We start from the raw sequence: 18997 nt of genomic DNA on the forward strand, positions 1-18997 counted from the left end.
TCTCTTGCCATGGCAGCCCTGGGGCTGGAGCTGGGGCCAGGGGAGAGGCGCCTCTCCCTGCCACAGCCCTGCACACCCCCTACCTCTCTCCTCTCCAGTCCAGGCCCCTGCACGGCCCTTGATAGCCTGCTGTGAAGTCACACAGCTTAAAGGGAACTTAGCCTGCAACCAGTTCATCAACCTTTATATGACCTAGCCCCCACTGAGATGGACAGAATACCACACTGAGTGGATGACGGTTATGGAAGTGGCCAGGCTTCATTTACTAAGGCTGGACAGCACTGATATAAGCAGTGAAAGACTAAAGAGCAAATCATCTCCTCCCCTGATATAAAGCAGGTGGGAGATGCTGAGTTCCCCAATAACACTTCCCTACCTCACAGGGGCAGGGCTACCAAGTGTCATGCATCTTGCCACCCTGTCCCACCTAGGGTTGCCAACCCTCTAGGATTGTCCTGTAGTCACCAGGAATTAAAGATTGATCTTTAATTAAAGATTATGTCACTTGATGAAACCTCCAGGAATATATCCAATTAAAATTAGCAACCCTAGTCCCACCTGCCTGCAGCTCAGCAGGCATCCCCTGTAATCAGCTGGGCTGTGAGCAAGCTGTAGGCAAAGAGCTACTATCGTTCCTCCTGGTCACCAGGGGCCACTGTGGCTAGAAGCAGCCAGGTAACTTCTCTTATCTGTCAGTATCTGGCCAGCCAGGAGGGAACCCCAGGCCCAGACTCAGAGAAGGGGCAAGGGACTGTGGCAGCAATATCAGCAGGAGCAGGTAGGCAAGGGAAGGGAAGGGGGATAAGAGGGGACAGAATGTGAGGGAAGGGGTTGAAGTGGACTAAATGGGGCAAGAACGGGGAGAGCTGAATAAGGGAGGCTGCTCCAGATTCCACCTACAACAACCCTCCCAGGCTACTCCAGGCTTGCTGTGTCAATGGCCCAGGAACGTCCACTGCTGCTCCTTGCCTCCTCCCTGCCCGTGCTTGTGAGGTGTGTTGGGAACAGGTCCCTGCCTCCCTCACACCAGTTGCCACTAGTTGGCAGGAACCCTGGGGGAAATAGGTGACTTCCCACTCTTGAGAAATGTCAAACATGGAGGTGCAAAAAGCTTGGTAGCTGTGCTAGGCAATTAATTAATGTTTGTAAAGCTCCCTGAGATCCTTGATGGAGGGTGCACAGGGAAGGCAAAATATAGTTTACCACTGAAAGGTAGAACTGGCTGAACAGAAGATTCAGTCTTCAAAACACAAAGTGTTTTCCTTGCAGCTTGGACATGTGAAAATTTGTCCCGGGCAACAGCTCAGTATCCAGGTTTTTCTAGGGCATATTCCTTTAAAAGGCTGCACTGTACTTCTCATTTTTGCTATATCGGTACAGGAAGGGTAGGAACAAGGGGAGAGCAAGAGAGCATGGATTTAGATGACTCCCTATCCAAAAATACAGGGCATTGAGTACTGTGCAATACCTGCATCTTTGACTGCATTACGCATCTCGTAACTGTTAATGGTGCCAGAATGATCTGTGTCATAATGTTTGAAAATTTTCTGGAAAAGAAAAAAATAAATATCAGGAATAAAGTTTGGTCATTTTGTAGAAAAACAAAGCTGATTGGGCCACTGAGTAGGGCTATAATTTTCACTCTAGTATCTAGGCTTCAAAGGCTAGACGAATTCCATACAGAGTAGAGTGGCGGGTCATTGAAGAATAATGATTGTCTGTGAAAGTTGTGTGTTCCATCCCACACACGTTGAGGCAAGTGCATATAAAGAATGGTGACACGGCAGTGCAGTTGTAAGGGGTGCTGCATTATTGTAGGGCTATCGCTCAAATGAGATGTTGTACCAAGGCCCTTCTTACTTATGTCTGTTGGCTGCCCAGTTAGAAATTGAAGATCCAGGGCCCTTTACAGAAAAAAGTTGGGAATAATCCCAGTGCCCTGGCTAATAGACCCTTTTGCTATATAAATCAGGTTTCAATTCCCAAGTCTCTGGGTGAGCCATTACAGAGTACATAATGATAATACAGTGATCATATAAGCAAATGTAACTATCATCTAACTCAGTGGTTTTTCAACCCTAGGGGTCTGCAGACTATGTCTAAAATTTCCAAAGGGGTCCGCTTGTCCATTCAAAAAAATGTAGGGGTCCGCAAATGAAAAGAGGTTGAAAACTACTGATCTAATTCACTGCTTTGCAAACACTTTGGAATATCTAGCACATGAGAGGTGCTGAAAAAACTAACAAACCTATTTTGCTCAGTGCTGCATAACTCCAATTCCTCTGTAAACTGCATTGGCTGCCAGTAAACAATTCAGCACCTTAATTTTGATATATAGAAGCTATTTATAATCTAGACTTTAAACAGTTGATGAGTTGCCTTTTGCTCTATATTCACATCTTGTCAGGGACGGGTTGCCAGGTGGGTCTGCTCTCAGTCCCTGAATACTAGCAAGGAGGAGGATGCTGTGAGCTGTGTATTCCAATCAATTTATTTTATAATTATACGGTAAAAATGGGAAACTGAGCAATTTTTCAGTAAGTGTGCCGTGACACTTTTATATTTTTATGTCTGATTTTGTAAGCAAATAGTTTTTTAAATGAGGTGAAACTTGGGGCACGCAAGAGAAATCAGACTCCTGAAAGGGGTACAATAGACTGGAAAGGTTGAGAACCACTGTATTATATTGTGAGTAGATGTTTTGTGGGATTCAGAAAGAGAACTGTTTTGATAGAATAGTTATGTGAACATTGCCTCTATGGAAGAAGTACAGAATAAGAAAAACACAAGAAGTTCTCAACAATACCTGCCAGCTTTTCAGCTTATCCCAGAGGTGTCGAAACTCCTCGAAGTTTATTTTCCCTGAACCATCTGTCTGTGTTATGAGAGTTCAGGTAAAAAAACAAATGTTTTAAGGGAAAGTTATCAAAACTCAGGTCAGAGTCCACTTCAAGAGAATATAAAATCTTATTTAGGATTTCCCTTATTATTAGAGGTGGGTGAATAGTACTGAAAAGTACTTTATGAACCCTTTTGTTAATTCTGAATTGCATTTAATTCCATGCTCATAAAATGTTGTCACTAGGTACAGAGCTCCTGCATTTGGTAGGAGAGGGGGTCCCTCCTGGAGATCTTTTAAAGTGTGTAGGATTGAGGTGTTCCAGTGCAGTGCTACTCAAAGTGGTGGTCCGCGGACCGAACCATCGGCTGCCGGTCTGCGCACACATTGGAAAAAAAAATTGCCAGTCCCCCACACCAGATAGCTTGAGAAGCACTGTTCTAGTGGTATCTTTTCAAATAGTTTCAAATGTGGAAATTTACACATGAAGTTGCCAATTTAACTTGCCAATTTAAGTTTCATCCTGAAGAATAAAGCTCCTTCTGTTTTATATTTTCCATCTCTCTTAAAAAATCCACCAAAACAACCTAAGAAATCCTATACAACATTCTATTAAGGCTGCATAGTTATGCACTCAAGTTGTATTTGCAAATTTCACTCTGTCCTTCTATGTATGTGCATAACAATCTTCTTTAATTACTTGATCACACATTATATATTGTGACAGGGTCGGGCCAGATGGCTATAGGAGAGTAATAGAAGGCAGATATATGAACTTTGTCACAATATCAAATACAACATATTATACAGTTTTTCTACCAAAATGAATATGTACCATCTTGTAGTACTGTATATTATAGTGCATGCTCTGAGATTATCAAAATACTTTTATATAAAAAGTACACAGTAAGATGTACTTAACATATTACAAATTAAGGATAACAGAGAAATAGTGAAATTTTGTTGCATAAACTATAGCTACATTAGATATGATTTTTAAAGAAAAGATCTAATCTTTATGCTTCAGGACAAAAAGGTAACTAACGGCCAGGTTAGGAAGAAACTTCTGCAATGAGCTGGTTGTTGCATAATTGTCCACTCTGGAGTTTCTTCTGCTTTCAACTGAAGCATGTGGTACTGGCCACTGTCAGGAAATAGGAATGTACAGAATATAAAGTATTGTTCTGCTTCCCTGTTACGTTATCTGATAAAACATGACCATGTAGATCATTGTTGCTACCACTGTTATATAATTGCAACAAATTTTGTACAAAGGATGCCAAGTAAGGTGTCTATGGAAAGGTTATCATTTGCTGAATATAATTATGCTATTTGTGTGCATGTATCATTTTTGTATTTGAAGTTATGAGCATTGGCTCTATTCCCTCCTCAGGCCCTACGCTACCAGTACTCCCAGCTACCTTCGAGACACCACTGACTTCCTGAGGAAACTTCAATCCATCGGTGATCTTCCTGATAACACCATCCTGGCTACTATGGATGTAGAAGCCCTCTACACCAACATTCCACACAAAGATGGACTACAAGCCGTCAAGAACACTATCCCCGATAATGTCACGGCTAACCTGGTGACTGAACTTTGTGACTTTGTCCTTACCCATAACTATTTCACATTTGGGGACAATGTATACCTTCAGATCAGCGGCACTGCTATGAGTACCCGCATGGCCCCACAGTATGCCAACATTTTTATGGCTGATTTAGAACAACGCTTTCTCAGCTCTCGTCCCCTAAAGCCCCTACTCTACTTGCACTATATTGATGACATCTTCATCATCTGGACCCATGGAAAAGAAGCCCTTGAGGAATTCCACCATGATTTCAACAATTTCCATCCCACCACCAACCTCAGCCTGGTCCGGTCCACACAAGAGATCCACTTCCTGGACACTACAGTGCTAATAAACAATGGCCACATAAACACCACCCTATACCGGAAACCTACTGACCGCTATTCCTACCTGCATGCCTCCAGCTTTCACCCTGACCACACCACACGATCCATCGTCTACAGCCAAGCTCTGCGATACAACCGCATTTGCTCCAACCCCTCAGACAGAGACAAACACCTACAAGATCTCTGTCAAGCTTTCTTACAACTACAATACCCACCTGCAGAAGTAAAGAAACAGATTGATAGAGCCAGAAGAGTTCCCAGAAGTTACCTACTACAGGACAGGCCTAACAAAGAAAATAACAGAACGCCACTAGCGGTCACCTTCAGCCCCCAACTAAAACCCCTCCAACGCATTATTAAGGATCTACAACCTATCCTAAAGGATGACCCAACACTCTCACAAGTCTTGGGAGACAGGCCAGTCCTTGCCTACAGACAGCCCCGCAACCTGAAGCAAATACTCACCAACAACCACATACCACACAACATAACCACTAACCCAGGAACTTATCCTTGCAACAAAGCCCGTTGCCAATTGTGCCCACATATCTATTCAGGGGACACCATCACAGGGCCTAATAACATCAGCCACACTATCAGAGGCTCGTTCACCTGCACATCCACCAATGTGATATATGTCATCATGTGCCAGCAATGCCCCTCTGCCATGTACATTGGTCAAACTGGACAGTCTCTACGTAAAAGAATAAATGGACACAAATCAGATGTCAAGAATTATAACATTCATAAACCAGTCGGAGAACACTTCAATCTCTCTGGTCACGCAATCACAGACATGAAGGTCGCTATCTTAAAACAAAAAAACTTCAAATCCAGACTCCAGCGAGAAACTGCTGAATTGGAATTCATTTGCAAATTGGATACTATTAATTTAGGCTTAAATAGAGACTGGGAGTGGCTAAGTCATTATGCAAGGTAGCCTGTTTCCTCTTGTTTTTTCCTACCCCCCCCCCCCAGATGTTCTGGTTTAACTTGGATTTAAACTTGGAGAGTGGTCAGTTTAGATGAGCTATTACCAGCAGGAGAGTGAGTTTGTGTGTGTATGGGGGTGGGGGGGATGTGAGAAAACCTGGATCTATGCAGGAAATAGCCCGACTTGATTATGTAAAGAGTTGTCACTTTGGATGGGCTAGCACCAGCAGGAGAGTGAATTTGTGTGGGGGGGTGGAGGGTGAGAAAACCTGGATTTGTGCTGGAAATGGCCCACCTGTTGATCACTTTAGATAAGCTATTACCAGCAGGACAGTGGGGTGGGAGGAGGTATTGTTTCATATTCTCTGTGTGTATATAAAGTCTGCTGCAGTTTCCACGGTATACATCTGATGAAGTGAGCTGTAGCTCACGAAAGCTCATGCTCAAATAAATTGGTTAGTCTCTAAGGTGCCACAAGTACTCCTTTTCTTTTTGGCTCTATACTGTAATTCAAGTATGTTTTCTCCTGGGGTAACGCCCACAAGGTATTTAGCCTGCACATCTTGAAGGGACTATTCAAATTAAGTGGCTCATCAAGGAGCACTTAACTCACAAGGACCATGGAAGACACCTATCTACAGATAATGGACTTTCCTGCTATGAATAAGCGAAATTATGCAGGGACATGTGATTTGCCCATGTGACTCCAAACTCCATCTTGCTATCTGTAATTTTCCACCAGCTGTGCTGAGGGCTTTGTTTGAAACAATGAATTTCTCTCCACATGGCAGAAGCTATAAAAAGCTCTGGAAACTGCTTTGCCTCTTTCCTGCTCAAGCCTCTGGACCATGGACTTATACTGATGGGAGCATTAAAACCAAGGGACTGAGGACCTTCCAATGAGTTGGAAGCAACCAGGGACATGACTTAAGACAGCAGTTTATTCCATCACTGCTACAAGCCTGAACCAAGAACTTTGCAATTATTGTATGTATTTGATTCCTTTAACCATTTTTATCTCTCACCTTTCTTTCTTTTTCTTTTTCATAAATAAACCTTTAGACTTTAGATAGAAAAGGATTGGCAACAGTGTGATTTTTGGGTCAGATATGAGTTATATATTGACCTGACTATGTGGCTGGTCCTTTGGGATCAGAAGAACTCTTTTATTTGATTAAATTGGTTTTAAAGAACAACTCATCTTTAAGTCTAGTGTTTTCAGTGGTGATATAAGGACTGGAATGCCTAAGGAAACTGCTTTTCTGACTTCTTGTTAGCCAGTGTGGTGAAACAGAAGTTTAGTTTTGTTGCTGATTTGGTATATCGTAAGGGAGAATAACCTCCAGTTTGGGGGTGTATCTGCCCTATTTCTGCAGCAGTTTGTCCCGAATTTGGTATTCTTAGTTGTGACCCACAGAGGCACGGTTATATTCCCGAATTTACAAAGCTGTATTTCAGGTAGTTCTGCAGCAAGTAGTGCAAGAAACTTAATATATCAAATAATCATCTATGATTTGAGAAGGATACGTCCATTAAGGCAATCATGCTGCGGCAGGACTCCAGCGCAAACCCTTTTGTCTTCAGGTCTTTGTCTGAAAGAAATAATCCCAAATGAAGAAACTGTACAAATCAGCAAGTATATCCTCCTATCTGATGTGACTCCATTCAAAGTACAAACCCTAAATCTACCTCTGACACCTTTCAAAAAATGTGTGACAGAGAAACTGACAGGTACTCAGGGCTATTACTGTTCCAAATTCTGGCTGAACTTTCTTCACCTCATATAGGCTAGATTAGCCCACACAGTGCTTTGAGTGAATCTCACTTTCTTTAGTCCTCGAACGAACACAGCCGTGAGGTGAGAACTCAGTCCTAGACTAAATGGAAAGGACGCTACTGTGAGCAAATTCAGTCTGCTGGAGTCCCAACTGGGAATCCCACTACAGTGATAGTAGGAAGTTCTTAAACCATAACTGACATCAAGAGGCCACCAGTGTGAAGATGACACTGCAGGCAATGTCACAACTAGAGAGTTCCTTGCTCAATAATATTCAAAGACTGATGAGGAGGTAGAAAAAAGCTCAAACTCACGTTTTTTTAAAACATTATTCAGAACACTTCTAAGTTCGTCAGCACTGATCTCCATGTCCTGGACAGAAAGGTGCAGAGAATGCCACAAATTATAACATTCAGTATGGAGCAGAAAGGGGTGCAGAGCATGGATTTCTTAATAATGCTAAGTTTTTTTCTCGGTGATTTTAGGTGCTGCAATATGCAGCAGAGAAAGAAGTCCAAGTTCATACACAGTACAGATACTGGCCCAAATCTTTGGCTGGACTGTTGCCCATATCACTGGTAAAATGATAATAATAATTAATAAAAAGCTGGTGTAGCTGGCCATAGGAAGATTAAAAGATTAAAGGGCAACTTAAAGGATCCCCCCTGCACTGGAGATGACCTGCCTTATCAGCTGCTGTGCCACCCTGCACATCCACCTGTTGGCATGGGAGCACAGCTATCCAGGCTTGCTTGCACCCTGGGGATCCAAGTTAAAGCATTTCTGTCTTAAGTAGGGGACTGGATCAGCCCCACAGCTGTCCCAAGATCAGGGGATTGTCCAAGTTGTGCAATGTGTTTCTTAGTTTAGTGGACTTTTAGGATCTGAGCTATTCATAGAGAGTTAAAGTGAGAGGAAAACAACTTATTGAGCCTGATTGTCTCTTTACTTTTTCAAGTCTAAAATCAGAAGTAACTCCATGGAAGTCAGTGAAGTTACATTGGTGTAAATCAGTGCACAAAAGAACCATCAGGGCCATTAGCACTGTTTACACTGGCTAGGGAAACTGCTGACATCCTTCCAACAAGGACTATTAAATGTGGTTTGCTGGAAGGATGCTTTGCCAGCTAGTTTAGATGGGGTCATGTTAATGGTCTAGACCCACTCTATCCTTAAGTCATACTGAGTTCAAACCTTGTAAAACCCACGGGACATGCCTTAATGCTGGGATAGGTTGTGGGTATGTGTGTGTGCATGTACACAATTGTAGGTATTCTCTTTCTTGTTTTTTGGTCTTGTCTCTAACTCTCCTTCTTTTGCTCCTACATTCCTGCTTGTCATTCTTTAACTGTTTAAAAAACAGTACTAGAGGAATAAGTGTGAAACTTCTAGTGAAAAAAATATTATTTAAAATTACTCAGGCCACAGCTTCCCCTGCAAGTTCTAGAACTTGTGGCTTCCCAGTGTTAGTTTTCTGTCAGGCAGAAATATATCATTTCATTTTTCTGAACTTTTAAAGTCAGTTTCATTCTGGTTCTGTACAAAGACTGATTCTCTAGCTAGAGAACAGATATAGAATCAGAAGTGGCAATGAAAGTTTCTTTTCCACAGCCCCACTCTGGAGAGATCTGCCTATAGGGGTGAAAGAGGGTGCAGTTTATTCTGTGCCCATTCAAACTGTCACCTCGCTGCTGAGACACGAAACCAGGTGACAAACAGTGCTAATTAAGTGATCCCCTATCCTCTGGGAACCACCAGCTCATTTCATACAGGCTATTGAACAGTCATTAGATGAACAGCCAGTAAATTCATGTCAAGAACACCTTGGGTCACACCTGACTCAATGAGCTAAAGGTAAAAGGTTTTCTATCCTATTACCAGGCCACCAAGCACTGCAGTTGTTGATCTGTTTCCATGTTTAATTTCCACAATTAAGCACCCACTGAGGAATATTTTATTTTTATTTATACATGTTAAGTGAAGTTGGTCAAGAAACTCCACATACTAGCAATGAAGCACAAAGCCAGCTTTAAATAAAGCTCCCTCTTATTTGCAAAAAGACTAAACAATGACAAGATATGGTTCCAAAACTACATTTAGGTCTCAGGCCTTCAGTGTATTACTGTACTGTGATTTGCTTGGTTTGAGACCTTGCCGGAGATCAGAGAGAGTTTCAAGTGTGTTTCGAATCTGCATAGAATCATAGAAGGTTAAGGTTGGAAGAGACTTCCAGAGGTCATCTAGTCCAACCTCCTGCTCAAAGCAGGACCAACTCTAACTAAATCATCCCAGCCAGGGCTTTGTCAAGCCAGGCCTTAAAAACCTCTAAGGATGGAGATTCCACCACCTCCCTAGGTAACCCATTCCAGTGCTTCACCATTCTTCTAGTGAAATAGTGTTTCCTAATATCCAGCCTAAACCTCCCCCACTGCAACTTGAGACCATTGCTCCTTGTTCTGCCATCAGCCACCACTAGCTCCATCCTCTTTGGAATGGCTGTTGATTTAACTGCTCTCAAGGTTAGTCTGTTACGAAAGATAGAGACTTCGACTGTGTACTCACATCTCCAGCAATCTGCTGGAATATATTCCTGAACTGCTTCTCTTCTTCGCTGTCCTTGTCAGCATTTGTTGGAGTGGGCTGCAAAGACACAAATATAATGTTGATGGGCTGGTGTGAGGGCCTTTGGGAGAGAGAAGGGGATCTCTGGGGCCGGATCAATCACTCACTTGTGACTGTCTGAAAATCCTTCATGAATTTGGAATAACATTTCAACTCCCTTTTCCCTCCCCAACAGAGTAGAACTTTTCCTATTTCAGGATCATTCCTTTGGGAACTGCTCGGGAGAGCAGAATGCCCTACAGCAAGGAACTGTTACAGTGCTTGTTACATTTTCCTGGTAGCCTTTGCAGAGCGGACTGGATGTACCACCTTTCTGTAAGACCTTCTGAAGAAAGTTGTGCTAATATCACATACGTTACAGATAAAAAAAAAAATCTACCAGCCATTCAATCCATTCACCAGGAGCAAGTAGTTTGTTTCTTCAACACATTTTGTAGTGCTTTGTCCAGGCTAGTTTGAAGCAAGTCAAGTGACAGGCCTTCCTCTCAGGAAACTATTCCACAGTTTAAGAGGGCTGTTAGAAATTTTTCTAATGCCTAGTAGATTTCAAAATGTTTAAAAATGTTCCCCAATAACCATCATGTAGGTTTACTTGCTTAACTTCATCCCATTGCTCTTGTTTATCCCTTTAAACATTTACTCTCACTCTTTGCTGTTTCTGTTTAAATATTTGATTTAATTTCTTATAAAGGAAATATTTGGAGCAGAGGCAACATGCATGCCTCCCCCACCTTTGCTGCATGGATTGTACTGAGCATGCTCAGTAACATCTGCTGAAGCCTGCTGCCCACACTTCTCTCCCCACCCCCTCAGTTGGCAGGCATGGAGCACGCATGTTGTGGGGAGATCTGCTCTTGGGTCAAGTGCACTTTACTTTGACAAGTTCTAGTAATGAAAATGCCCCTTTACCTATCTACTGACTAGAAGAATTTCAGTGAGGGTTCAGAGGCATAGATTATATATTGCCTGCAGCAGCCTTTTCCCCCAAGGCAGAATAGCCCATAGGGCAGCCTCTCTCTGTGACAGCCTCCCTCTTTTTCTTGCACATGCACACAAATCTGAGCATTACTAAGGGACAATTACTCACATGTCCTTAAAAAGGAAGCTTCACATTTTAGTTTTAATTTTGCCTGCTGTTGAGTAACACTAATTACATATTAAAATGCGAGTTTCCTCGTTGTAGTCAAAAACAAAAGACAGATAGTATATTGCTACCTCTCAGCCTCAGGCATTCCCTGAAAATCCCACAGTAAAATAGCCCCATTTTCCATGCAGAGAAACCAACACCCAGACTCTGAACAACCCCGACTTTGGTTCAGTGCCTGAGCATTGTTGCTTAGGTGCTTCTCTAATGCTTTATAGAGACTGAAATTAGAGCAAAAAGAAAAGGAGTACTTGTGGCACCTTAAAGACTAACAAATTTATTTGAGCATAAGCTTTCGTGAGCTACAGCTCACTTCATCGGATGCATCCACTGAAAACTTATGCTCAAATAAATTTGTTAGTCTCTAAGGTGCCACAAGTACTCCTTTTCTTTTTGCTAATATAGACTAACACAGCTGCTACTCTGAAACCTGAAATTAGAGTAATTCTCTAGGGGTAAACTCTGAATTCTCCAAGGTTTCTTTCTCTAACAGCCAGAGAAAGGAAAAAGAAATACATGTATAACTGGTTCTACTCAATCTTTTCCCACCTGTCCCCAGGACAGCCTGGGTGGGATTCACTTTTTCAGTACACAAAATCCTATTGTAGAATCCAGATTCTTCATCTGCCCAGTGGATAGTTTATAAGAACAATCCAAGTCTTCTCTCTCTTGAACCTTTCTGTATTTTCTGGTTATTTGTTTGATAAGCCTAGAAGACTATAAACAAGACTTTCTTCCTCTGATTATGAAACTAAACCACAGCAGAGCCTATTGTGTTAGGAAGTAATGATACTACAAAGGAGAACAGTTGACAAGAGTTTCCTATTTATGCCACTAATACATTAGGGCTGGAAAGGGAAAAATAAGTCAGAGGGAAAAAAATATAGATTTTATTTTAACATTTCTCTGATCTTTTAAATAAATATTTATACTGGAGTTATTTTTAGAAACAGCCCAATTTAGAACCCAACCATGCTGTAAAAACTGCAGCTTTGGGTGACCTGATTGCAACTTGGTAACCTCCCAACTTAGCTAACAGATGGTGTAGTCCTGCGGTATAGCTAGAACTAAACTGTGTTGTATTATGTTCCTGAACTATACTGGAACCCTGTCAAGTCCAAGGCTGTAGGATGATTTGAAGATACAGTTTAAAACAGTGTTTTCACTTCTACAATGCAACTTAATATATGTCAGAAAACAACTGTATTGTAATTGGGTCCCCACTATCATAGTAATTATTACAGCATAGACAGGACCTAGAGTCTATGATTGACATTCTCCTTGCAACAACTGTTTACATATGGTTATTAATAGCAGTGTCTAGCATGTTTTTTCCTGACCATTGTGAAGAGCATTTTAAACTATTATGTAACCATGCTAGAGAATCAAGGGTACAGGCTACTCAGACGGATGCTAGAGAATAGTTTGGCTAGCACAGTTTTCAGGAAAACAATCTTTGAACGGAAGGGGCAGGAAAACTACACTCAGACCTTGCTAGCAGCAATTCTGTTCAGTCTGTGCTAGCACCAACTACATATAAACCATGCTGGAGCAAGGTCAGGTCTTTACAGGGCTGTACCATGATTATAACACAATTTGATGCCCTCTGCACAATTTATAACGGTGTTAGAGCACTACTGCATTGTAAAATACAATGCTGATACAATCACAGTAGAAATTGTACTGTAGACAAGCCTTGGTAATCAACAGGAGCCTCTTGAAGTCTACATGAGTTTATTTTCTACACACTGCCTGTACAACAGGTGCTGTTACAGGGAGATTGATCAGCAACTGATTGAATTACTTCTCTAATTGTAAAGGTGTCATCTTGCACAGTCTAGATCCGGGTAGTCAATAGACAAACCGTGGGCCAAATCCAGACCACCAGACACTTTTGAATGGACCATGAAATCTTTTTATTTATTTATTATCATTGTTATTGTTATTGCAGTGTGAAAAATGTTTCTCTGGAGTCTGGACCTTGACTATACCTTGACCAAGAAATTTGGACCTTGACAAAAAAATAGACTACCCCAGTCTAGATCATCACAAAAGATCAACACGTTTCCTATGAAACGAACCACTCTCTCCAACATAGGCATAAAATCGTTGCAGGGACGATCTCTTCCGTCTCAATTTCAATATATCCACCGACTTGACTGAAAGGTCTAATGCAGTGTAGTTGTAGCTGTGTCAGTCCCACTATAGTAGAGACACCAGGTGGATAAGGTAATATCTTTTATTGGACTAACTGTCTCTCGCAGCAGAAGGTCCAACAAAAGATATTACCTCACCCACCTTGTCTCTCTGAAATTTCTAAATCAGCCAAAATTATGTCTGGATAAACCGTTATCAGCTTTAAAAGGGTTTTCCTTATCTCATAATTCTCAGTTTCCTGGCCCCCACCCCGCCACTTCCCCATGCTAGCCAGACCAAGCTCCATTTTCTTCATGCCAACTCGTACAGAAACCTCATCGCTTTTCTTTTTCTCATCTCTGCTCGTTTTTTTCTTCTCCTTGTCAGATGCTTCATCAACTCTCAACTCCTTATTGCTGTTTGCTCTGTCAGAAACAAAGATGATTGGCTAGAGAGAGGAGGAAGAGAGCAAAGAGAAGAGAAGTGGAAGTTACATAATAGAGGAGGGCAAAGTGTTTGAGAAAATCCATTCTGTGACCATGCTCATGCTGCAACAGCTCCCATCACAGAAAGGGTACCAAGTGTGGTAACAGCTGAGACTGCACCAAAGGTGGCTCTGAAGTTACTGTTCTCATCATGCTAAAAAGTGATACTCATGCTGTTAATACTCCTTGTGCAAAAATAGGAATTAGTTCTCCTTGTACAGGAAAGCCATTTATGCTGTAAACACTCCCTGGTTTTAGGAACAAAAAAAGAGGCCAGCCACGTTCTTTGTTGTACTTTAATTAGTGTGACCAGATGCCCCGATTTTATAAGGACAGTCTTGATATTTGGGGCTTTGTCTTATATAGGCGCCTATTAACCCCCACCCCCTGTCCTGATTTTTCGCACTTGCTGTCTGGTCACCCTAACTTTAACAGCCCTCACACAGAAAGGGTGGCAACACTGCAGTAGCAATAAAGGCCACCTGCACTACAATAACTCCCATGCAGAAAATGAGCTAAGTTGTTAGTATGGAAATGTTTTATCTTTGTACAGTGCATGTGTTTGATTCCTTCCCAGTACTGACTTGTGAGGCATTCAGGCGCAAAGCGCAATTGCTTTCTTTGCTTTTCTTTAATGTTTTCAAAGACAGAAACGATTGCTCTGCCCTTGCCGGACATGCCGTATATTTTTTATGTGCTCACCTGATTTTGGATGTTTTATGGACTAGGATGTAAATGGTAATTTGCAAATAACAGTCCAAACAGGAGTTTACCGAATTAATCCTTATAACTTGTTTCAATAGGGGTTTATTTTTGCATCCCCCGAATGGAAAAATAGCATAATTCTCACATCACTACCTACTTTCAAGGTAGAGAATACTTTGTAGCTGAGTGTGTTGTAAGGGATGGGTGGGAGAAACCCATAGCTTACTAGAGAAGGGGGATGGCAGCTGGGTTAGACAGCTGGTGGGAGTTTGGGGAGCAGGACTTTGTGGCAGGAAAAGTGGCAGCATTTGACAGTAGAAGGTGGATACTAGGACATTTGTCTGGAGCAGAGTTGTGTTGTGCTGGAAAGGGAGATACCGGGAGAAGGGTCTGGAGCTGGGAGTGAAGGAGAGGGTTTATGGTGTGTTGGGGTAACAGGTCAGAAACAAGACCCAATTCCATGAGCTGCTGGACACCTTCAGCTGCCACTGAAAACAATGGGAGTCCTGGGTGATCAGCATCTGGATCACGCCTATAGGGGTGGAAAGTTTCAGAGGTGCTATCTTCTCTGTGCGAGCTGAGTACACTATCCTGCAAAGCTCTTATTAGCTATACAATAGGAAGACAAAGCCATCACTGCCTATGGTAGAGTATAATTGCAGAAAGCTGCAGGAAACTAGCTCTAACACCAATCAAGTTCCCATATGCAGATAACTCACTCTGACATTGGCAAAAAGTTCAAGCTTCTGTGATATCATCAGGCATTTAACAAGAGTGCAGCACCACTTTAATATAACCGCATGCTTGTTACCCTACTCAAGCCCAGCACTTTTCAGGTCTATTGAAGCAGAGACCCACCTTGCCTTTTTTCTTTTTCTGAACCAAAAAAAAAGTGATATTAGTAAACACAGTTGTAGATTTAATATAAATTGTACAAAGTTATACTGTACAATGTCAGTCTTGCTCTCTCTTGTTTATTTTTGCCATTTAGCTACATTCATACATCTTTCACATCTGAGCTCCATGGAGTGACATATAGAAAGGTAGGAATTGCCGTACCAGATCAGATCAGTGGGTTCATCTCATCCACTGTCCTGCCCAAATTGAGAAACCTCCACCTCAGCTCTAAGTGTTCCCCTCTTTACAGTAAGCAGGGTACTGGAGATTGATACACCCGTGTCCACAAACCAATATCAAGATGGTGGGGCTATTTTAAGCCTACCAGTCTTGAAAGTGTTCATTTAACATTACAGAAAATGAAAGGGTGACTTAGTGGTAGGCAAGGGTCAATTAAATTATGTCCTGCCTGAGTTGAACTGAGTACCCATCATTCCTTCCATTTTATTATATCAGTCCTTGTCTTCCCCCTTCTGAACATGTTGCAGCTAGCTCAAATAAAAGAGTTAACAGTTTGTAGGGATAACTGATATTAATTAAAATCACTGCTACCGTTTGGAGACATTTGTAGAATACTGGTACTTATCATCACACGCTTTTTCAAAAGGAGTCACAAAGAAACATTGTTCTGACTTTATCAGATGAGAAGTCACTTTCACACTGAATACTCTACAGCACAATCTAGACTTTCTACAGTAAACTAGCATTCTCAATTCACAGATGAAGAGGTTCTCTGCAAGGCCTTTATTGTACGTTCAGTTACACTGCAAAATGAAGTTGGTGAGGACACATGTGATGGTGAAATGTCCAGATCTGGTTAGTGCCTAAAGCACTAGCCTTCCATTACTGAAAGTAGGTTTCAGGTCTGGCATGAAGTCTTACGTCATATGATGTGGTCTCTCCATATCATAACGCCACCATACATAAAACATAAGGATGGCCATACTGGCCCATTGGTCCATCTAACCCAGTATCCTGTCTCTGACACCAGCCAGTGCCAGATGCTTCATAGGGAATGAACAAAAACAGAGCAGTTATTGAATGATCCATCCTCTGTCATCCAGTCCTAGCTTCTGGCAGCCAGAGGTTTAGGAGCACTCAAGCATGATGTTATGTCCCTGAACATCTTGGCTAATGATGGATGGATCTATCCTCCATCAACTTATCTAGTTTTTTTTTTTAACCCAGTTGTACTTTTGGCCTTCACAGCATCCTGTGGCAATGAGTTCCATCGGTTGACTGTAGGGCTAAATGATAAGATAGCTGCTCAATTAGAGTTAATGGGAATTGATGTTAATGGGACCATGAGGTGCCTGCCCTTGGCCTCTTGTTACTTATTTTCTTAGATGTGACACTCTTTCCTACTTTCACACACAGAAGGGACCGGGGTAGTGACCCAGTATACTGTTTGTATGACATCAGACAGTAAAACATTGCATGTAATAAACTGAAAGCAAAATATACTCACAGAAGGACGTTCTGCTTCTATCTTGTTTTCAACTTCCCTAGAGAGAGGAAAAATTGTTTTGAAAGAAGAAAAGGGCCACCCTCCTACACTGTTTCTGTAACTGGTTTGGAGAGAGCCACTTGAACTTTCAAATGAGAACTTGAGTTATGATTCAAATCGGCTTCTCTTTCTATAGTGACAAAGTCTAGACATGGCTCTCTGTTCACAAACTGAGCTGTGTATCCAAATACTGTCTATGACAGTGTGCCACAGCTTGGCATGCATCCTGTAAAATCTGAGGTTGGCAGTGCCAGTGAGTTTTGTCAGCTGGGGAAAACAAAACAAGCTAATTAGCTCTGAGCAAAGTGAAACCAGCTACCAAGTTTACTCATCTTTGGAGGAAGACAGGACCACCCAGGGAGTGTAACCTATCGGGGGAGTGAGGGATGAACACTAGAAAAGAAATAATTGCTTAATTCCATGATGTTTCCCTGATGGCCGAAGTTAGATCCAGCTCACAAATTCAGGCAGGCAAAAAGTATCCTTCTTCCAAGGCATAAGAAACTGCTTCTTTTTCATAAGAGACCTAGAAATCTAAATAAAGAAGAACTCTGTGTGTGTGTGCGCGCATGGATGTAGGCACGCACACGCAAGAAGTATGTGTGTTTGGGGGGGAATAGGGGGGCCATGTGGTTCATCCACTTCTTTAGAGTCAAATAACTGGCCCTTGAACTTACTCTGAAAGGCTTCTTTTTTCTGAGAAGACCCTCAGGATGAACTCTCCCTCCTGGTGAGATTCATATGTCGATGGGATGATGACATACTCGTTGGGAGGCAGCCGGAAGCGTTCAGAGATTTCTCGCATGTTTATATATGACTTACTTCTAGCTTTGGAGGCATTGTAAAGGAAAAAATCCTTTTGTAAGTGCTGCTTGTTACCATGCATCTGTAAACAAAAGAATCAAACATCCCATCTTCAGCGTGATCTTACATAGCTCCCAGGCAGATCCCACACAGACAGCACATGATCTTGGCAGAAAATGCCTGTGCAATTAAAACTTTTCTTTGAAATACAAGGTACAGGAGGCTGGTAATAGATATAGTCCCTTTTACCTTAAGTCACCAACTAGGTCCCCTCTAACTGGAAGTTGTTAGCATTTGATGGCTGCTGTGTGGCCTACCTGAAATGTGTTGGTGGTCTCATTTGTGTTGCTAAAATGATGGTATCCACATCACAAAGCCACAGGCACAAATGGCACTAACTGTTAACTTCTTGGCAGCACAGAGGCCAGGACTGAATGAGCCTGGAGAAAAAACTACCTTCTTAACCTCTACAGCAGAAGTGGGCAAGCTTTTTAGCCCGAGGGCCATATCTGGGTATGGAAATTGTATGGTAGGCCATGAATGCTCATGAAATTGGGGGTTGGGGTGCAGGAGGGGGTGAGCGCTCTGGCTGGGGGTGCGGGCTCTTGGGTGGGGCTGGAGCTGCAGGAGGGTGCTCCGGGCTGGGACCGAGGGGTTCGGAGGGCAGGAGAGGGATCAGGACTGGGCAGGAGGTTGGGGCATAGGGGGGCTCAGGGGTGCAGGCTCCAGGCAGCACTTATCTCAAGCAGCTCCCAGAAGCAGCAGTGTGTCCCTCCTCTAGCTCCTACATGGAGGCACGGCCAGGCGGCTCTGCACACTGCCCCATCTGCAGGTGCTGCCCCTGCAGCTCCCATTGGCCTTGGTTCCTGGCCAATGGGAGCTGCGGGGGCGGCGCTTGGGGCTGAGACAGCACGCAGAGCCCCCTGGCTGCCCCTACGTTTAAGAGCCGGAGGAGGGATATACTGCTTCTTCTGGGAGCTGCGCAGGGAGGGATAGCTCAGTGGTTTGAGCATTGGCCTGCTAAACCCATGGTTGTGAGTTCAGTCCTTGAGGGGGCCATTTAGGGATCTGGGGCAAAAATTGTGGATTGGTCCTGCTTTGAGCAGGGGGTTGGACTAGATGACCTCCTGAGGTCCCTTCCAACCCTGATATTCTATGATAAACCCCGGATCCCATTCCCTGGTGGGAGCTCAAGGGCCAGATTAAAACATCTGAAGGGCTGGATGTGGC

The 18997-nt window shown here is 42.8% G+C and overlaps 1 protein-coding gene across 2 annotated transcripts in view; it reads right to left on the reverse strand.

Moving 5' to 3' along the window:
* The window catches only part of CAPN3 (calpain 3), a 76671-nt gene that overhangs the window by 21691 nt on the left and 35983 nt on the right, over nt 1–18997 (reverse strand). Inside the window, exons 13-21 of one of the 2 annotated variants that reach the window (XM_048854941.2) lie at nt 17641–17849; nt 16925–16961; nt 15418–15435; nt 13704–13817; nt 10030–10107; nt 7782–7839; nt 7218–7282; nt 2807–2875; nt 1469–1547 (exon numbers count right to left, since the gene is read on the reverse strand). In XM_048854941.2, the coding sequence (XP_048710898.2) occupies nt 1469–1547; nt 2807–2875; nt 7218–7282; nt 7782–7839; nt 10030–10107; nt 13704–13817; nt 15418–15435; nt 16925–16961; nt 17641–17849 (727 nt within the window). The remainder of the gene's footprint in view (nt 1–1468; nt 1548–2806; nt 2876–7217; nt 7283–7781; nt 7840–10029; nt 10108–13703; nt 13818–15417; nt 15436–16924; nt 16962–17640; nt 17850–18997) is intronic. The other variant, XM_075129685.1, reaches the window with a different exon arrangement.

The sequence above is a fragment of the Caretta caretta genome, chromosome 6 (assembly GCF_965140235.1).
Source record: "Caretta caretta isolate rCarCar2 chromosome 6, rCarCar1.hap1, whole genome shotgun sequence".
Lineage (NCBI taxonomy): Eukaryota > Metazoa > Chordata > Testudines > Cheloniidae > Caretta > Caretta caretta.